Source organism: Saccostrea cucullata, unplaced genomic scaffold (assembly GCF_032062105.1).
Source record: "Saccostrea cucullata isolate Sc308-1 unplaced genomic scaffold, CSIRO_AGI_Scuc_v1 ctg961, whole genome shotgun sequence".
NCBI lineage: Eukaryota > Metazoa > Mollusca > Bivalvia > Ostreida > Ostreidae > Saccostrea > Saccostrea cuccullata.
This window is the reverse complement of record NW_026941621.1, coordinates 51719-72335: the sequence shown is the minus strand read 5'-3', so window position 1 is coordinate 72335 and position 20617 is coordinate 51719. Positions and strand designations below refer to the sequence as shown.

The 20617-nt window shown below is 31.8% G+C and overlaps 1 protein-coding gene across 1 annotated transcript; it reads right to left on the bottom strand.

The window, feature by feature from the left end:
• Positions 1 to 4064: 4064 nt before the first annotated feature.
• On the bottom strand, positions 4065 to 20323 carry LOC134258176 (multiple epidermal growth factor-like domains protein 10). The gene is made up of 9 exons (XM_062740721.1): positions 20197 to 20323; positions 19978 to 20115; positions 18215 to 18355; positions 7935 to 8069; positions 7712 to 7849; positions 6469 to 6609; positions 5045 to 5188; positions 4469 to 4574; positions 4065 to 4267 (listed from the first exon to the last, which is right to left on the bottom strand). The coding sequence occupies exons 1-9, from the start codon at positions 20321 to 20323 to the stop codon at positions 4132 to 4134; spliced, it is 1206 nt and encodes a 401-aa protein (XP_062596705.1). The 3' UTR covers positions 4065 to 4131.
• Positions 20324 to 20617: the final 294 nt, after the last annotated feature.

The following is a 20617-nucleotide window of genomic DNA, read 5'->3' as shown; positions in this document are numbered from 1 at the left end:
ATGTGGAAAATCACTGGGGAAATTATTAATGAATTACCGGTAGTTTTTGATTTATAAACAAGTTATTAAAAAGTATATCAATTTAAAAAATAAACAGTTGAAAATACCGGGAATTGTGATTTAATTCTTTTTTGTATTGCTCCTGTTTACACCGCCGATTAATGTGTATAAGAATGGTATCAACACTCGCGGTTTCAATCGCTTTTGGGCAGAAAATCAGTGTATGTTATTTGGGTATACATATCAGCGTTTCACATCATTGAACATGCTGGTCAACAATGATCCTAATTTCAATCTATGTAAAGCAAAAATAAAATTGATAAATGAAATGTGTATGAATTTCTTTCACGATTAATTAATTTTGAACATAATCTAAGGCTTCCATTCGTGTGATTTACAGATATACACTCTAACATTAACAAAAGAGGCACTTAAAACTTAAAGCACAATATTATAGAGACAGAGAAATTTAAAATGATTCAATTGACATGTCAGTAAAAATAATCATGCCTGAAAATTAATACTTGGCAAAATCAACAAAGAATTTTTTTTTGAAAAGCCCGAATACTTAAGAAAATTTATAAGAGTATCCCGATAGTATGGAAATTGGCCATATAACGATAAGATCTATCTAAAGCTTATTCTGGTGTAAAATAATTAATTCACGTTTAATTTTCTGTATAAAAAATAAATATGGGAAACGGTATCAATTGCAGAAAAAAAAGAAACCGAATTATTAATATACCAGATAATTGTGATTTATTTTAATTAATAAATAATAAATTTTAATTAATTTTTATTTAGGACTGCTCTGGTGTAATATTCATGTTCAGTTTAATTTCATACATGTACGTGTGAAAGCCTTCTTCATTCAATTAGTATTATTTCAATTTTGTTTCAATGCGCGTACTGTTCATAAATCACCTTCGCACACATGTAAGGATTCCAGGCATACTACCCAGAATCAAATTCTACAGCCTTTTATAGTTCCATTGTTTATTGGGAATCTCATTTCTGAGTTAGCTCCGCCCATTAAATAAATAAACCCCGCCCTCTGGGACTGCTAGGACTGCTCTCTGGGACCGCTGGGACTGCTGGGACCGCTCTGGGACTGCTGTGGGACTGCTGCTCTGGGACTGCTGTGGGACTGCTTTAGCAGTCCAGAAGCAGTCCCTTACTGCTCCGGGACTGCTTTGTGTCAGGTTGGGTCTGGTCGGTACTGTATGAAGGCTGATAAGGTCTGTCGGCACACGAACAAATTCGGAATAATTTACGCGTATACCTATTACATTTGCTTTTATTTCTTTGCTACTATATATAATAATGAATTCAAATTTAAATCAGTGAAACCAGAAATAAGATTTTAATAACATATCAAATTCTCATGTAAATAGCATCAGAATCAGACGATTAGTATAATGATTTTTAAAGTGTTGTTGTAATTGAGTTTGATGAAAATGACGTCGTCAAACGCGTAACTAGCGCACGGGGATGTAATAAATTGTTTTGGATATGGTTTCTATACATCAGAAACGGAAAAAGAGTACAGAAGTGCCTTAACGCATTAGATTCTAATAGAGAAGTTGTTTTTAAATGGTATGAGATTCAATGATAGATTTTCCTCTATACCGAAAGTAGTTACGGCATGTAAGATGCAGAGTGCAGTTTGTTAAATGCAGAGAGTGAGGAACTTTCTGGGCTACGAATGACGTCAAACAATGTGTATTCTCTGTTGTCCACAATGTAAGATGATCTTCCGACTAAATTTCGACTAAAATTTGAATCTGCAAGAAAAGGAAAGTAGAAAATTATGCTTGCTTTCGTGTTCCGATGTACTCGTTCATATTTTCTTTATTTTTTCATAAGTTTCTTATTAAATGTGATATCATAATTAAACATGAAATGCAGGATCATAGAATTTTACTTTTTACTATGACAAGAAAATAAATTTGATTAAGGAAAGAGAAACTAAACTGTTTTCTCTGTCTTCGACTTCTTGGACAACCCTCGTAGTTTTACATAGTTTATTTACATATTTACAACACCGCAATATATTACTGGATGGCATGGATGTGATCTGTATGTCACATCTAACATGGATGTGACATGCATGTCACATCTTGTGGCCTATTTTGTTTTGATGTGCCATCTTTTTGCTAACTTTTTCATATGATGTTTTGATTGTCTTGTCTTACAGTTACTTTTTTCCAGTCAGTTTTGGGGGATCAGACATTATCGTATTTTACGTAACTGCTAATCAAAGCTTGTGAATATGATCCCCTTCTTGTTTGTTAAATTGTTCACATTTATACCGTCATTTTAATAAAAGACATTATTCATCTCTATGAAAGTGTTTTATTTGACTTATACAAAATTAGCAAAAACAAGCTGCGGTGAGCTTGCCTATAAGCATAGGAATACATAAAACAACAAATTTTAGAATAATAATTGTATTTATGTATTGAATGCGATAACTTAGTTGGAGATTTCCGGGAGGATTAATTTTAGCAAATTGTGAAAATTCTTAGATCCACGCCTTGGTTGATGGATTACATGTAAGAGAAGGTGTAAGGTCACGTGGTCAGCTCAGCGAGTCATTCAGTTGTATTGTGATAACCCGCATGCTGACCACGCTAACATCAGGCACGTTTGTTTTGAAGACCCTCCTCCACCCCTGCACTCCTACCCCTTAAAATGGTTATTAATGTGTCATGTAAAATCATATATTTGATTTGTTTTGACTCAATTTGTTTAAACTGTTTTTATGTACATGTATTTTGTTTCACTACTATCCTTGGCCTATTTTGTTTTGATGTGCCATCTTTTTGCTAACTTTTTCATATGATGTTTTGATTGTCTTGTCTTACAGATACTTTTTTCTAATCAGTTTTGTGGGATCAGACATCATATTTTACGTAACTGCTAATCAAAGATTGTGAATCTGATCCTCTTCTTGTTTTTTAAATTGTTCACATTTATACCGCCATTTTAATAAATGACACTATTCATCTCTATGAAAGTGTTTTATTTGACTTATATAAAATTAGCAAAAACAAGCTGCGGTGAGCTTGCCTATAAGCATAAGAATACATAAATATATTTATAATAATACACAAAGTTCACAACTAAAAGGCACATCCACTCTCACTGACTTTCAAACTTATTCTCCCAGTTTCTTACAAAATTCAACCTAATGTTAATCTCTTAGAACTCTATCAAGCACTATAAATAAACGACAGCAGAAATGGTCTACAACAAGTTATAATTCCATGTTTGCTCACTCTCTTTCTCTCTAACTAAATGTAGCTAAAATGACACTCTTGGGAAACACGGGTACAACGCCAGCGTCGTGCACCTGCAACCTTATCAGACCTTCTTGTTCTCTCATTTATTAACAATTAATGAACTTGGGCGATTGCTCTGTTACAATTTCATCTGATAGTGCATTTCTGTAGAGGAAGAACTTTATTTGTTCATATACATTCGGATCAGATCAAATTAAGAAAGTGCGACGCATTTGTACATTTATTCTATTCTCTTGAATCTTTACAACATCGTGGATTTTCAGCAGTAATTATCTATTTTACAGAAACGCTAAATTTTCAAAGATCAGTATTAGAAGTATTTTGAGTATTTCTGTCATAATGATTTTGTTTGCTTGAAATTAAAGGTCCGTGCATTTTGAGAATTTTTACTCATGATTAAAAAAGAGCCAGATATTTATATTTACATATCATACTAAACAAATATAAGTTTATTCAAATAAATGTAAACTTAAGTCAGGACATTTTATAATGCAGACTTTATAATTTCATGCAATATGCCGATCATTGTTTTTAAAAGAATATTTGAATCGTTTCATTTTTAGTACAATGTTACATGTATATAGAAAAAGATTTCAATTTTGCCGTTTTTATAATCTTAAGCTTAACAACAAATAATCAATGTAAACTTCACTGTTAAATAGCGTTTTTTTCATACAATTTTCATTATGGAAGAAATATATTTAAACAAATCAATTAGAAAATGGTTTTCATTTAGCTTTCACTAGTTGGGTACATAATATAAGTATTTATTTCCAAAGCTTTTACGAATACTACAATGCTAAATAAAGATATTTTGAATATAAGATTATTCAAGCTCTAGATAAACATGTGGAGCTTGGCGATATGTTTTTGTCACATCTGAAGGTGTCAACTTTACTTCTTTCTGCACATAACGAGCAGCGTTTTGTTTGGCTTTGCTCTTCTTCGTTTTATTTTTCTGTCTACAAATCAAATAAATGTTGAGTAATTGTATTTTTTCCATAAATTTATGTAATGAAAAGACAATCCTCGCATTTAACACACCTTTCAATAAAAAAGGGGGAAAACTTTTTTTCTTTTTGTAGGATGAATTTTTGTCTAGGAAACAAAATATTGTCACAAAAAGATAAGAAAAACTATATCAACGAAAATGAAAACTCTACCTGCAAAATATTATTACACAGCATACAAATAACAAAGCAAGTCCAGCTGTACTGCCTGATAATCCATATATCCAATTATGTAAGTATGCTATATAAGTCATCTGTGCTGCAATGAAAAGCGGGAATGAACAAGAGGCCAAGATTGCTTTAACGGTCACCTTGGTTTAATACAGCTATTCAAAGGATGCATGAATTGAATAGTTGCAATATTCAACATAATCACTTGATAATAGGATATAGTTCGCTCCCAAACAAAAAATAGTACGATTAAGGATCAACAAATTGAAATTCTTTTGTTCGATTTAATCATCAATAAATTAAGTTACACAAATACATTATCAGAGTCTAAGTAAGTGGCACAAAGCAAAGTTAAAAAAAACCGCTAGTGCTCCCCTTCGCTAAAAATGCTTTGCACAATACATGACTAAAGTTAGTGGGACAGGTCCACAGAAAATCTTATAATATCCTAAAAATCTACGGACTCAGACGATATAATAACAACACTGAGAAACATAATTATTATTCGATTGATTATTGTTCGTTTATTCTGGGGATACCTTTTTATAATATACATACTGAGTATATCACATCTCGACCCACTGTATTCTTCCATACATCCTTGCAGACAATATCCCGTTACTGAATCACAGGTTGTATTTTCGAAACAGTGTCCTGTGCACTTACAATGACAGTTTTTACCATAAAACCCCGGAGAACATTCTAAAACGAGGAGAAACCATAATATTGAATTCAAAATAAACTAAGGCAGTTTGTATAAAATGTAGGTATGTCAAAATTGTCAATAATTGATATTCAAATATACATATACTCTAATTCAATATTCGAAATGAAATAAATACGTTTTGAATTCTAATATATATATATATATATATCTTCACTCTCCTGTTGACCAGTATATTTTTTATCATATACCATTATTATGAAATGATATTTTTGTAGAGTTTTGTAAATGTACAGTTATTAAAGTGTCTTTATAATTATATTTCAAAATATTCTATGGATTATATCAAGGGTAAGCATCTAAAACATAATTAAACAAAAATTATTGTGAAAATTCAAAACTTCACTGATAACTTGTACAAATTTATACTACGCATAACAATTACTTACTGGACAAAATTATCTTGATCTATTGTTTTGAAATAAAAACAAATAACTTAAAACAAGTTAAAAGCAATTATTTTTAGTTGATTAATTTCCTGATAATGATTTTTGATCAAAAAACATAACGGATCCATGTGTATGTGTAAAACTGCGTCCATACCACAATAAAAAGTAATTGTAATTACGGGACACTGTTATACCATTAATTTAATTATCAAACGAATTATTCTAAAAGAAACACTCTTCACACCTTAAAAAAATCCAAGTTGAATGTATTCTAATTTTGTTTTAAATCATATGCTCGATTCTATTTGTCTAGTTGCAAGACAAAAGAGACCTTTTTGAAATTTGACAGATTTTTGTCCGTTTTAAATGCATATATACTTAAAAAACCAATATTTGAATCATAAATTTATATTCGAATATCAACTCATCGAATGAATATTTGAATATTCGTTGACATCCCTAAAAAATTATATATATAATTTTCTATCTTCAAATACTTGAAATACTTGTGATTGAGTTTTTTTCCATTCAATATTTGCACATTAAAGTATTCCTTACATGACATTTTGGAGGACGTGCAAACATGTTTGTGTATTTATGTTATGTACATCTTTAATGAGCATAACTATGAAAACAATTGTTGAAAGTTATTTTGATCAAGCCGTACGTGTACTTGATTTTTACAACATTTTAATACAACATAAAAATGATTAAAGTCTAAGATATTTTTCATGATCCATAGACCAAGGTCTTTGATTTTTTCGCTACAAACATAGTTTATCGTGAAACATGTAACATGAAATCGTTTGTTTAGCATATTTTATACTGGTATAAAACAAACAATTTATGTTGCGTGACATAAAACTTACTTGAATCACATAATGACCCATTATATCCATCTACACACCCATTTTCACAGAACCCGGTCACGTGATTACACGTCTCATCATTGGCACAGTGACCACTACAATGCTGTTGACACTTATTTCCATACGTTCCTGGTGGACACGCTGAAAATATAAATCTATCTTTGTATGGGATAATAAGGATAAAGAGTATTTTGTTTATGTTACTTGTAATCTCTGATCTGCACCGGTGTTTAAATAAAGAAATTTCAAAATAAAGAAGCCGTTTTAATTTATTAAACTGAGTTTAATACGATTTACTATTAGTATTATGAAGGTGTGTACCCAAATACTCTTTTTTTTCAAAATGTGAAAAAATCAGAATATTCCTACATGTTTAATGAAATATATGGAGATAAGGAACAGTATTCATGCTCAAAAATATTGCAAATAGGAGCAGATCAAACACAGACCTTCAAAACATGAGAGGTTGGTTCCGGTGCAAATAATTCCATAACTTGCAGTCTCAAAGGAATACTAATTAAAGGTTAGATCTTAAATCTATGAAGGTATAATAGACTTAAGATAAGATGATATATATATGTATATATATATATATATATATATATATATATATATATATATATATATATATATATATATATATATATATATATATATATATATATATATATATATATATATATATGATTGAAAGAAATCCACAAATAATATGAGTGACTTTTTCATCAATAAGATCAGAAGGTAAAAGGGTTTAAACGATCAACTGAGTATTAAACAACCATGTAGGCTATAGAGACCATGAAATGGAGAGAACAACTCAAGAGTAACTAAAAAAAGAAGGGATAAAAAAAAGGATAATCGGGGCTATTCAATAAAGATTGTTTGCTATCCAGAACTAATGTAGATCTCGTTCTCAATATGGGCTGCATGAACGACCATATTCTTATTATCTACACATATAAGTGTGGAGACGTTCAACGTTTGCATACATACACAGGGAAAAGTGGCTCGCACGATTTTCATGTGAATGCCTTTTCGCATAAATTTCGTGCGAAAATCATATAAAAACCATGCGAAAAGTTCCACATCCGAATTTCATATGAATATCATGCGAGCCACTTTTGCCTTTGTATATAGCATACAAAAATGTTCAAAAGCAACAAAGTTAAAAGAACCTTACAGGTTCAAGTAAAGATATATTACTTTTTCTTTTAGAATTTTAGCAATCGAAGTCTTAAAATACCTTCAGAACAATTCAATTCTTTCCATCCTGGATTGCAGCCATGAATACATGTGCCGACTTCCTTTTCACAAGACTGACTTGCACAATTTTGACTGCATTGTTTCGAACAGTTGTACCAGAAGCGTCCGTTGTCACAAACTTTATATAAAATGTTTAGCAAAAGTAAAACATTATTGAAATATAAGACATTAGACAAATAGCAGAAAAGCATTTATTTTTTTACTTTTGTCACAAAGTTCCCTTTTATATCCAATTTTACATCCGCCTTTACAAGTTCCTTTCACGTGATTGCATCCATTAAGGCAATTAGGGCTGCATTGTGCTGTACAGTTTGTACCATAAAAGCCCGAGGGACATTCTGCTTGCAAAAATAAAAGATACTTTCATTGTTTGTTTGTTTATTAAATGCTTATTTCGAGATTTCCACTCTAATTTTTTTTTTCATTTGTGGTATGTTCGTTTAGGCGACATATTACAATCTTTTATAGATCTCTTCCCCATGCAAATCAATTTCCGATATGATTCGTGGTATACGTATCATACTGACATTAACATGAATTGTAAAAATCCTTACATACTTCATGCATGTAAATGTGCAATGTACATTAATACCCGCAATTGCCAAGTAAATTGTATTTAGTTAATATGGCGTGGAAAGTGTAATAAAAATTTTTTCCCAACCATAGCGTTATTGTAAAATCAACATAACTTGACTGTAGTTTAAAGTCAGAGGTTGTGTATTTATTTTTGAATATTTTGACTTTGTACAATTTATCTTGATTTAAATCATATGTATTGAAATGCCCCCGTTTAGTGGACCGTAATTTAGAGGTGAAATGTGTGCAAAATAAAAGAGGCTGGCGCAAGAGGTTAAGAAAATAATTTTAGATATGTGAAAAGTTATAAGAAAAAATTGTTCTTTTAATGAATCTTGCTTGGAATGGACGTATATTCGCTTTGCATTTCAATAAAGAGAGACCGTTAACGGTAGCTCAGTCGGTAGAGCGCTCGCTCCGTGATTGGGAGGTCGTGAGTTCACATCTCGGCTGCAACTGACCTAAGTCCATAAAATATGGGTAGCAGTGGTTGAAGTTCGGTTGCGGTTCTACGGATGAGACCCTAAAAACTGAGGCCCCGTGTCAGCGACAGGCGTTTGCACAATAAAGATCCCTCACTGCTCTATGGCCCTGAGTGCCGAGAAAAGGTCAAAATTTGTAGTCCTTCATCGGTGACGTCTCCATTGAATGAAAAATTCTCGAGAGGGACGTTAAACAATTTACAATCAATCAATCAATAAAGAGAGAAATTACTCTCAAATTTTTTGGCCCGTTCGAGCTCTCATGAAAAAGCTCATTTACAAATACAACGGGTCGTCCCAAGCACTCTTCATGTACATTCGGATGTAAGGATTTCATTTACATTTTATAGATAAAGATATAGATAAAATTAGTGCTATTCCCACGAGCAAAATCGATTTATGTGCAAATTTTGAAAGAAAAAACTAAGTCACAGTTCAAACGCGCCATGTGATAGTTAAGAGATCTCTTTGTCTGTAGTTAACTTCATTGTCTACATACTGAAATGCAAAACAAAGCTTCCAGTTTTATTATATGTTTTGAATGGAATTTAATGTTCCGGGAAGCCCTAACAAATCTGTGTGATTTATCAATCAACAATAGCTATTTTTAAGCGGTTAGCGTATTCGCTAACCGCTTTATGGCATGTGTCCAACGATATTACGCAATTTTTATTGACACAGGAAACTTCCATAAGGCGCTACCTATCGACAACGGAAACTTCAACAAAGCCTCTACCTATGATTTGTTTTTAAAACATAATTATAACATATGTTAAATAAAATCAAGACTATCAAACAACATAAGTTTTCGGTTTTTAATTTTTTTTTCTGATTTTGTTTGTCAATGAAATAAATTTCTAATTGTTGTATTAAAAAAGTTTATGTATAGGAGCATTTGGTGTCGAGATTAAATTTCCTTGACGTCAGCTGACGGCGATCGGGCCCTGTAACGAAATTCGAAGTCAGCATGAAGTTTAGCTGATAACATAATCAACGCGTTGGATTTTAACTTTAGGAAGAAATGTATAGCGAGAAAAATATATTTGAACCCAATGCTTCACGAAAACCAGTAGGCATATCCGATTTATATGTTAAATTGAAGCCTGAATCGAACAGGGGGTCAAGATGGCGTTGCACACCTTGTGTATTTATATATAGAGGGGGTAGAATGTTTCGATATTTGGCTAATTTATAGACTTACTGATAAAAATTCAGGTGCCTGTGATTAATTATAAGGTACCCCTCATGAACAATAAATATTTGACCTAATTATGCTACTGGGCATAGGGAGGATGGGTTAATTACTGGCTAAAGGGGTTGAAGGTTATTACCGACTGCAAAACATCGGAGAATCTCTCGATCGAGTGTGATTTTCCTTGCCAAAATATTAAGGCATCCCTTTAATTAACTTAAGTAATACTAGTACATGAAGAAAGCCTTTATATAAAAATACTTAATACATCTGTAAGTTGTACAGTTATGGAAACAATAGGATTACTTCCATAATGAAACGTTTGTTTTCTTCTCCTTATTTTCTCAATTGAAATTATTTAAAAGATAAAAGTTTTGTTTCCAGGGATAAATTTTGTACTCAGTCTAATTATTACAAACGATTATAAACGATCACATTTTTATTAAAAAAAATAATGGGACCCTGAAAATAGTAAAATTAATTTTAAAAAATTTGAAAAAAAAATTATTCGGCGTTCGATCCTCTTCTAATAATCAGCCGATATTAAATATGCACAGAAAAAAGGGGCATGAAAAATCTTGACAATTAGCCAAAATTGAAAATTATATCTAATAAATGATTATTTTTGAAAGTTTGCAAAATTCCTATGCAAGGTATAAGTTGTAAAAATACTTTTTAAATTTGAATTTGTCCAATTTGTTAATTATCATTTTGAGCCTTTGAGAAGAAATAAAAATTAAACTACAGATGCTTAGAGGCATATTGATAGAAATTCGCATACTTGTTTTTAGTTAAAAAAAAAAAAACCAATGTATTGCTTATGCGACATATTGAAGAAAGTGACAATGATACCTAGGTAATTCTTGCAATGGACAATTAAATTGTTTGTTATACATTGACTTTTAGTGAATGTTTGAATTTTTAAAACACTAGTATTGATGGATTAAACAACAACTTTCCTTTTTCACACGTTTTTTTTTTTATATCAATATTGCATGAAAAATATTTGCCAAATACTGAGTTTATGTTCGTTTATACATATCGTGCAAGACTCTTCTTTAAATAATTGTCATATACCATTTAATTATTCTAACATTTAATTGTAAGAAAAGTCAATAATGTACATTTCTAAAAACTTTATTATCTTGTTTACTTGTCTTTCTTCCTGTGAGAGAAATAGTTCATAATATTGATAAACAGATGTACTCAGTATCTGTATCAAAATACAGAATGAACAGTGATCAGTCTGAAAAGAAAAACGGATCCTTGAAAGTTCCGGTGCCTAGGAGAAGTAAGCTTCCCCAATGACAGGTCACACCTGCTGACCCGCAGTGAGCCTACGAAACTGAAACTCTCTGAATTTAATTAATTTACAAATTCTCTGCTCGTCCATCCGTTTTTCTCAGACTAGCCAGCTAAAGATCTATGTACAGTACTCCAAATCAATTAATCTAAAGAATTTAGATTATCATTTTATTTTCGTTTTAGTTGTTTGCTCTAGTAGCCTTTACAGTTACCTAATTTCAGAATCAATAGAGCATGAAAGAAAATTAAATTTGCAACATCAACATATTTTTTTTTCGTTCTGAGCATTTTGGACGCCACCAAGGAAGACAATTAGGGAGAAATATTTGAAATTAAACTTCCTGTCTTTCAAACTGAAAATTTTGAAACATACATTTGTGACATCAGTCTGGGATGTTATTGATTTTACCATTTAGTTAAGTACTACAAAACTCAGTGTGTCTTCTCTTCGCTGATGACATTGGACATAGATATGCATGCTTACTTTAATAACACCATTCAATACATTTTTTGTTATTGTACACTGTACATATTCGATGAAAGCACGCTAACCGCTTTTCAGTACTTTCAGTACTTTGATTATATGTCGACTTGATATATCTCAGTTAACTTGAAATTAATCATGCAAGAGAGCCTGCCATATCTGTTTCATATTTACTGGCTATACACAATAAGGACCAACAAATAAATTGCATGAAAATTGTTCTGCAGTGATATTTCTCACAGTCACCTGTATATAGTATTTACATTTCTCAACTCATTTGATACTCAGGGATTTGATCGCTTTTAGTATATTCAATTTTTAAATCGAGGCGTGCTACTCACTGATTAGTTGATAATAAAAGGATATCACAAGGAACATGATTTTGTAAGAGAGGAACGTTCCTCGAAAATTATTTTTAAGTGGACTTTGCAATGTATCAACAGATATCCATTATATGATAGAGGAACGTTCCTTAAATGCACGGGTCGCAAGCGTCATGAGGTATAGTAATAAACAGAAATACAACCATTTGTGAGAGGAACGTTCTTGATTTAATATGAATAAGGTATAAACAGATTAAAATCTGAGAGAGGAACGTTCCTCATAAATGTAAGTATCAGGTAAGAACAAGTATAAGATTTAACTAGAAATGATTAAATTTGAGAGAGGAACTTTTCTCATACGCCAGATGTTTCATGAGATGCCTACAGTTATAAGTGAGTTTGAGAGACAGTAGAGTGCCTTGTTAGCAATATGACCCATCGATGGGTCGTATTTTAGCTGACTTGTTAAGACTTTGATTATACATGCATAATTAATTTGATAAATACAGAGGGATCACTGTGGGTATGTCCAGTCAACAAAGAGTGCTTTTTCTGAAAACCTATTCTAAAGGTATTCATTATTTGCCTTCCATTCTTTGCACATATTGTTGTCCCATAAAAATGAATTTTTGAGATTTTTTGTTCCTTCTGGGTAGTTTGAAAATGTAATGGGTGTGTAAAACCTTTCGTGTATTAAATGCTCTTTCTTTCAGCGTGATTGTAACGGATCATTTTGTCGACATTTTTTCGTCCTGTTCATATCACGTATACTTAACGTGTAAAGCAATACTCCATTACACACTATAGCAATTGTGGCTTGTCAAAGAAAAATTCTGACCTACTCCCCCCATAATTTCCAAATTTCTCGATCTACCATTGAAAACATGTGTAGACCTGTGATAGTTTATGTATATGTAAATATGAAAGCATCTTCAGTATTGCATATTTGTATTCAAATCATGAATTCCAAATGCAAGGAAGAGGCCACAATAGGGATATTGGTATATAAGAGTATTCTTTCAAACTCTTTTCAAAAAAATAAAGCAATGAATAGTCAATTTTTCATAGAAGCATTGTCATGCATAGTATTGCAACATTTTCCAATGCGCGACAATATGTGCAGTGGTGGTGCCAAATGTTTCATGAGATGCCTACAGAAATAAGTGAATATGAGAGAGGAACGTTCCTAAGATGCCTTATGTTTGACCATTTATGAGATGTCTTCAGAAAGAAATGAATTGGAGAGAGGAAAGTTCTTCAAATGCCTTATATATTCAGATTCATAAGGTATTTAAATATACACACTGTATGTGTACATGTACGAGAGGAATGTTCCTCAAATGTCTGATGATAACAAATGCATCTGAAGTGTAGGAAGAGGAACGGTCCTCAAATACCTAAAAAAATCTTCAAAAAGCGAACTTGTTGAGACACATAAAAGGGTTTTAAGACCGAAATGACTTCAGATTATAAACCATGGGTGAAAAAAAGGGAAGTTTGATTTTCCCTTTTATTTTTGGATTGTGTTTTCGGCATTTTGTAAATTCTATGGCTCTTATCTTCAGTAGAGTGACCTAGTTAGCAATATGACCCATCGATGGGTCGTATTTTAGCTGACTTGTTAAAATTTTAATTATACATGCATACTGAATTTGATCAATACAGAGGGATCACAGTGGGTGTGTCCAGTCAACAAAGAGTGCTTTTTCTGAAAACCTATTCTAAAGGTATTCATTATTTGCCTTCCATTCCTTGCACATATTGTTGTCCCATAAAATGAATTTTTGAGACTTTTTCGTTGATTTTGGGTAGTTTGCGAATGTAATCGGCATGTAAAAAACTTTCGTGTTTTAAATCCTCTTTCTTGCAGCATGATTGTAACGGATCATTTGGTCGACATTTTTTCGTCTTGTTCATATAATGTACACGTAACGGGTAAAGTAACACTCTATTACACACTATAGCAATTGTGGATTGTCAAAGAAAAATTCTGACCCACTCCCCCGTAATTTCCGAATTTCTGCATCTACCATTGAAAACACAAGTAGACCCGTGATAAGTTATGTACATGTATATGTAAATATGAAAGCATCTTCGGTATTGCATTTGTGTATTCCAGATTCAAGGAAGAGGCCATAATAGGCGATATTAGTATACATGTATAATTAGGAGGCAATGATTAGCCCCTTTTATATAGAAGCGTTGCCATGCATACATGTAGAATTACAACATTTATCAATGCGCGACAATATGCGCAGTGGTGGTAGGTAAACGTTGTCGACAGTGATAACGTGAACAGGCCAAGAAAACAAAATGTACCGTCACAATTATGATGAAGTAAATAGCAGACGAACATCCCAGTGTGATATACACACCTATTTGATTTTATTCCAAAGTACCACAGGAAAAATCGTTACGCAACAATATTTGTGGCGCGACAATTCTTGAAGTGAAGTAAAGAAACATTAATTATGTCGAGAGCGACAATGTGTAAGAGAATAAATTTTCAACCAATATACATATATGCTGACGGAGACAAATGTATTGTGAGAGTAGACACATGTCGTCGTTAGCGACAATATGTACAAAAATACAATTTCTACTGTCACGGGAACTCATATGATAGAGGAAGAAAATAAGCAATTTTCTAGGAAAAGCAAAATTAGCTTACATGTACAGTGTCTAACAAATTGAACAGAATTACCGTTTTGTATCATTATACTTTGTAGATTTCAACATCCTGTCATTTAATATTTTTTTCGTATTACCTTATTTACAGGAAGAGTAAAATAATAATTTATTGTTCAAAAACACAAATAATAACAATGTTCCATTGCACGTTGAAAAGAAACAGGTAATAAGTTTTGCTTTCGTTCGTGTATGTAATAGAGGTAAACTAAGCATTTAAAAGTATGTTCTTTTCATTATAAAAAGCAGTTTTTAACAAATAAAACACTTACATGCAATGTTTACTGCGCAGCATGTTTGTGGAGAGAGAGAGAGAGAGAGAGAGAGAGAGAGAGAGAGAGAGAGAGTCTGATCGAGAGAGGGAGAGAGTCTGTGAGAGAGAGAGAGAGAGAGAGAGAGAGAGAGAGAGAGAGAGAGACTCTGAATGTGCCCATCTTATCAAAACAAACCCTTAAATATATCATAAATAGTGTGTTATTTAATTTTCATTTGTTATACCGGATATATAATAGATATTCCGTTTGAATACTTTTTATATTGTTTGACTAGTTTCCATTTTTTTTATTTTTAATTTTTTCCAGCACCAACGCGACGAAATGATAAAAAGCAAAGTTCAAAAAAGCTGTTTTTAGCATATAGGTCCCAGTCAAGGTAACAAGGTCGTTGTCTTTTGTGTTATTGTAAAGCATTTCATTAGTGGAGTATGCATACCAAATAAGAAGTCTCTATCTCCTATGGATCAAAAGTTAGGGCGAAAGTTCGACAAAATATTTTTAGCATATAGATTACAGTTAAGGTCATAAGGTCATGGATGTCATATGAAAGAGCTTAATTGGTTGAGTATAGGTACTAAATATGAAGTCTCTATTTCCTATGGTTCACAAGCAATGGCAAAGATTGAAAAAGCTATTTTAGCATACAGGTCACAAAATCATCGACCTTACTTACGTAGTGAAGTATGCATATCAAATATGAATTCTCTATCTCTCATGGTTTGAAAGTTATGGCGAAGGTTAAAGTTGACAACAGACAGACAAACAGACAAACAGATAAACAGACAGGCAGCACAAAAACAATATACGTCCCGAATCTATAGATATATAGCATAAAAAACGAATAATAAATACACTTGATCAACATAAGACTAAATCAGTACTTTTGGGACGGACCAAAAATCTTCAAAAAGGACCGAGTTAGATGTCATTTGGTCATTTAGCCTGATGCCAAATTATTTACAATGAAATAGCTGTCGCGAATCTAAGGTGTTGCATTTGAAAATATAAACTTGTTTATATATGGCTCCTTTAAAATTCCGCTTATCTATCTTTATATTGGTATTAAATACTGTTTATAGTGTATGCTTTGTAGAGATGATGACATGTTCATCGAAAATTATATTTGAGAAGTTGTGGTTCCACAATTACCGTGAAAAATAGGTTTCACCTAAAATAGGTTTGTTCAGGACTTTGGTTTAAGATTTATAAGGATTGTATTTCATACGCATGTGCATGTATAATCACACATTTATATTATATTTATTTATTTCAATAAAAAACAAATCTATTTCAATTATATGCTAAATATATTTTACAAACCTCCTATAATTATCAATATTCATTTTCACAAAGTCTAATTAAAAGAAGACATTCACTAAGCATTGATAGACCATGCATTAAGAGAGAACAGGTCATGACATTTAAATTTTACATGCATTTCAATGGTTCCCCATGAAATATGAATTCCATACAAGTTAAGATTTTTGACAATCATTCAATGAATTGACACTTAGCAATACCGGTGTTGTAGAGTAGCATTTCCTCCATAGCCAGCTTTCCCCCGGAAATCGTACTCTACAGTAGGATTTTCCTCCGAGGGAAAATCTCACACCAGAGCCAAATTACCCCCTCTTTCTTTCTAAAGTAGGATCCCCCCCCCCCCTCACTAAAGAGTTAACATATAGACCACAACCGCAATATTTTTTTTGAAAAAAGATAAACGACTGATTTTTAAAAGGTTGTATGTTGTATGTTTTATGTTGTAAAAATTTTCTAAACGTATATTTCAAACATGGAATGTCAACTAAAATAGCTTTCAAACGAAATGTAAATATTCTCAAAATATGATGAAACAAAAAAATGGATGTCTTGATAGGTATATAAATGTGGACCAATTTTGATTGTAAATGATTACAATAATAAACTTTATAAAATATTAAGAAATTGAAAACTAACTGTAATGTTCAAATTTCCATCTTTCTGTAACCATCCTTATTAATCTACCAAACATTAGATAAATATTTCCAGTCATTTAGAAAAAACATTGCGGAAAACTATCAAAAAGATGAAAAGGTTGTAATTGCTTAAATTGAAATTTAAGCGAAACGAAATGCAAACTTGATTTTCACTCATCAAGATATACTCCTATGCAAAAAATCAGTTCAATATCTCAAGCATTTAGAAAAAAAGTGCGGAAAAAAATTTGGGACACACAGACAGACAGAAGGACAGCTAGACAGACGGACAGACGCACAGGCAACTTAAAGACTTCTCCAGTTTCATCATTTTATTTGATTTTTAAAACATTTGGACTGTAGCCAAAATGTTCATGTTCATTTTTCGTTTACGTATGTTTAATACATCTGCTACGGAGAGGGTATTTATAGGCTTAAGCCTGTTGCTCAATCTATTCAGTTTACTGAATAAATATTGTTTAAATCAATACATCTGCTCACCAATTTAAAGAAGGGACACTTGTAGCAATGTGCCAACCTTTCCTCCTCAAAAATAAGTACAGCAATTATATTTCACCTGGGGGATAATTGGCTCTGGGGGAAATCACACCTCTTAACTACTACACAGAATAGGATTACCCCCCCCCCCCCCCAGAAAATTGACTCGGGTGTGGGATTTCCGTAGGAGAAATCCTACTCTATAGTCAGTTTTCCTGGGGGGAAATCCTACTAGAGTCAGGTTTCCAGGGGAAAAGATTTTAGGAGGGAATGCCTACTCTACAAGACCGGTTTTAGAAATTCAGAGACATTTCCCAACGTTAGATATCAATTCTGCTTATAGAAACATTGATCTTGTTAAAACATCGATCAATGCGGACAAAAGACTAAATTTTCCCGAAAATCATTTGATGGAATGTCTCTTTTGACCCTAGAAGGGGTGTTTTATTTAAAATAAAGGGACTCAAAAAACCTTTTGTTTTCTGAAAAGAAGAAAAAAAACACAGATTTTAGGATGATTTTCATTTCAAGTTGTCGTTTAAAGATGAAATCATTTTGAAGAAATTGTTTATTTGTGCAGTCTTTTGAAGCGATATTTTTACTGATACATATTCCTAGAAGTTTATTTCTGTTTTGAAATATTTCATGATTATCTAATCATATATACAAATATTATTTGTACTAAGTTATCAATTTACACTTTACCTTTATCACAAAATGCCCCGGAAAATCCTGGACTACAACCATTTTCACAACTTCCGTTAAATCGATTGCATGTCTTATTATGAAGGCAATTCCCTCTACAGAATAATTCACAATTCTTTCTATATTTTCCACTTTCACATGCTGCAAAATAGATAAAATCAATGAGGCCGACTTACATGTACATGTACCTGTGTATTGTCAACGGTAAAATAATGTAAACGGTTGATAAGGAACACATTTCCAAAACAAGTTTTGTGTAAAATACAACCGGGTCTTCATTTTTTGTGTCTGCTGTTCTAATTCTCAAATTTAACTTTCCTTACATTCTTCTAGTTCATTTCAATTTTAACATTTAACAATTAAACTTTTATTAACAATGTACTAGTTCACTCCTTTTTGAATTTTAAGCAATTGATATTTTTCATATCATGCTCTGAATGACACATAGGGAGATTTCTTGTACAGAATATATATATATATATATATATATATATATATATATATATATATATATATATATATATATATATATATATATATATATATATATATATATATATATACGAGGGTTTATCCAAAAGTAATGTCACTGTGTCAATATCTGTAATATTTGGCGTCATATTATCAAATATAATATACCAAAAGATGCATAAAAATAAATCTAATCAAAATTGAAAATTTTGTTTAGTAATGATTCCTTGAATTAATTTTATAGCCCTTTAAAATATGAAACATGAGGAGTGTCTCTGCGTCACAACAATAAACGTCACGTTTTTAATTGTAAATTGTTAGAATGAAAAAGGACAAACACATTAAAAAGCATAAAAAAAATCATCTAATCTTCCAATATTTTAGAAGACAAAATTTTACGACATTTTCTAGTCTTAGGTTGAAAATAAAAAGATTTCATTGCTTTTTGATCATAAACATAGTTGTTTTAATCTGCTGGATTGAACAAAAGAAATGTCGAAATGGAGAAAAACCGCTGAAAACGATCTGTAATTCTTTTTTGCTTCAAAATGGGGAAATCGCCCGAAGAAATAGTTACGAGGATAATCAGACACACAGAGGATAGAATTTAAATAAGAGACTTGTTTATAGATGGTTTCAGCGATTTTTAGCGGTCATGGTCACTGAAAGATCAGCAGAGGACAAGAAGACCGAAAGCGGGGGGGTCGGGTGGAAACGTTCTTGAAATGGTGTCTGACGTTGTCCAAAAGAGAGACGATTAGACGGTTAGAGCGATATGAGAAACTTGAAGTCTTTCTTATGGTACTGTTCAAAGAATTTTGACAGATAACTAAATTATGTATAGACTGAGTTTACAATGAGTGCCAATAATTCTTTTAAAAATAGAAATATATGTGAATGTGTTCGTGAATCTTAAATATTTTTATTGAAACGAAGGGGAAGCGTTTAAGTGTATGACGCCGCGTATCCATCATAATTATGACGTTATTTAGGTGCGGCGACTACCATAATTGCGCTTTGTATATAATTTGATATTTTGAAAAGTATACATCATTTGAATTTGAATTTTTCAGGACTGATTTGTAATATGTATAGCTTTGATCAAGTGTAACGTTAATTTACGTCGACTAGTAGCATTTTTATCGAAGTTGTGACATTACTTTTGGATCAACCCTCGTATATATATATATATATATATATATATATATATATATATATATATATATATATATATATATATATATATATATATATATATATAAAAATATCTTTAAAGAATAAAAAGAAAATACCTTGAGAGCAATTTAATTTTTTCCATCCTGGATTACATCCATGTTTACACGTGCCATCTTCACTGTTACAAGACTGGTTTGCACAATTTTGACTGCATTGTTTGGAACAGTTGTACCGGAATAGTCCGTCGTCACAAACTTTATATGGGAAGACGAAGACATGTTAAACAAAGTAATAGAAATCAGACTGAAATGTTTTTTCTGATTAATTATGTTTACCTTTATCACATTGTTCTCTTTCATAACCAGCTTTACATCCGCCTATGCAGATTCCTGTCTCGTTATTGCATCCATTTAGGCAATGACGACTACAATGGTCTGTACAGTTTGTATCATTTAATCCCATGGAACATTCTGATTGAAAAAAAGAATAAAAAGGCCTTAAATTTTAATGGTACTAACGTTGTTCGTTACACAATATATCATAAATTTTGTGAATAGATAGATGTTAGTTGAACTCTCACTTCATTTTATTATGTTACAATGCTTAATTTGGACGTCTATAATTTTTCAGTTTCTTCAGTACGTTTACAGAGGATGCAACTACAAATAATATATAGGGTTTTCATTGCAAAAAACTAAATTTTAATACGCTTGAAATAAATCTTGATATCTTTATAAATCTAATGCATTCATTTCA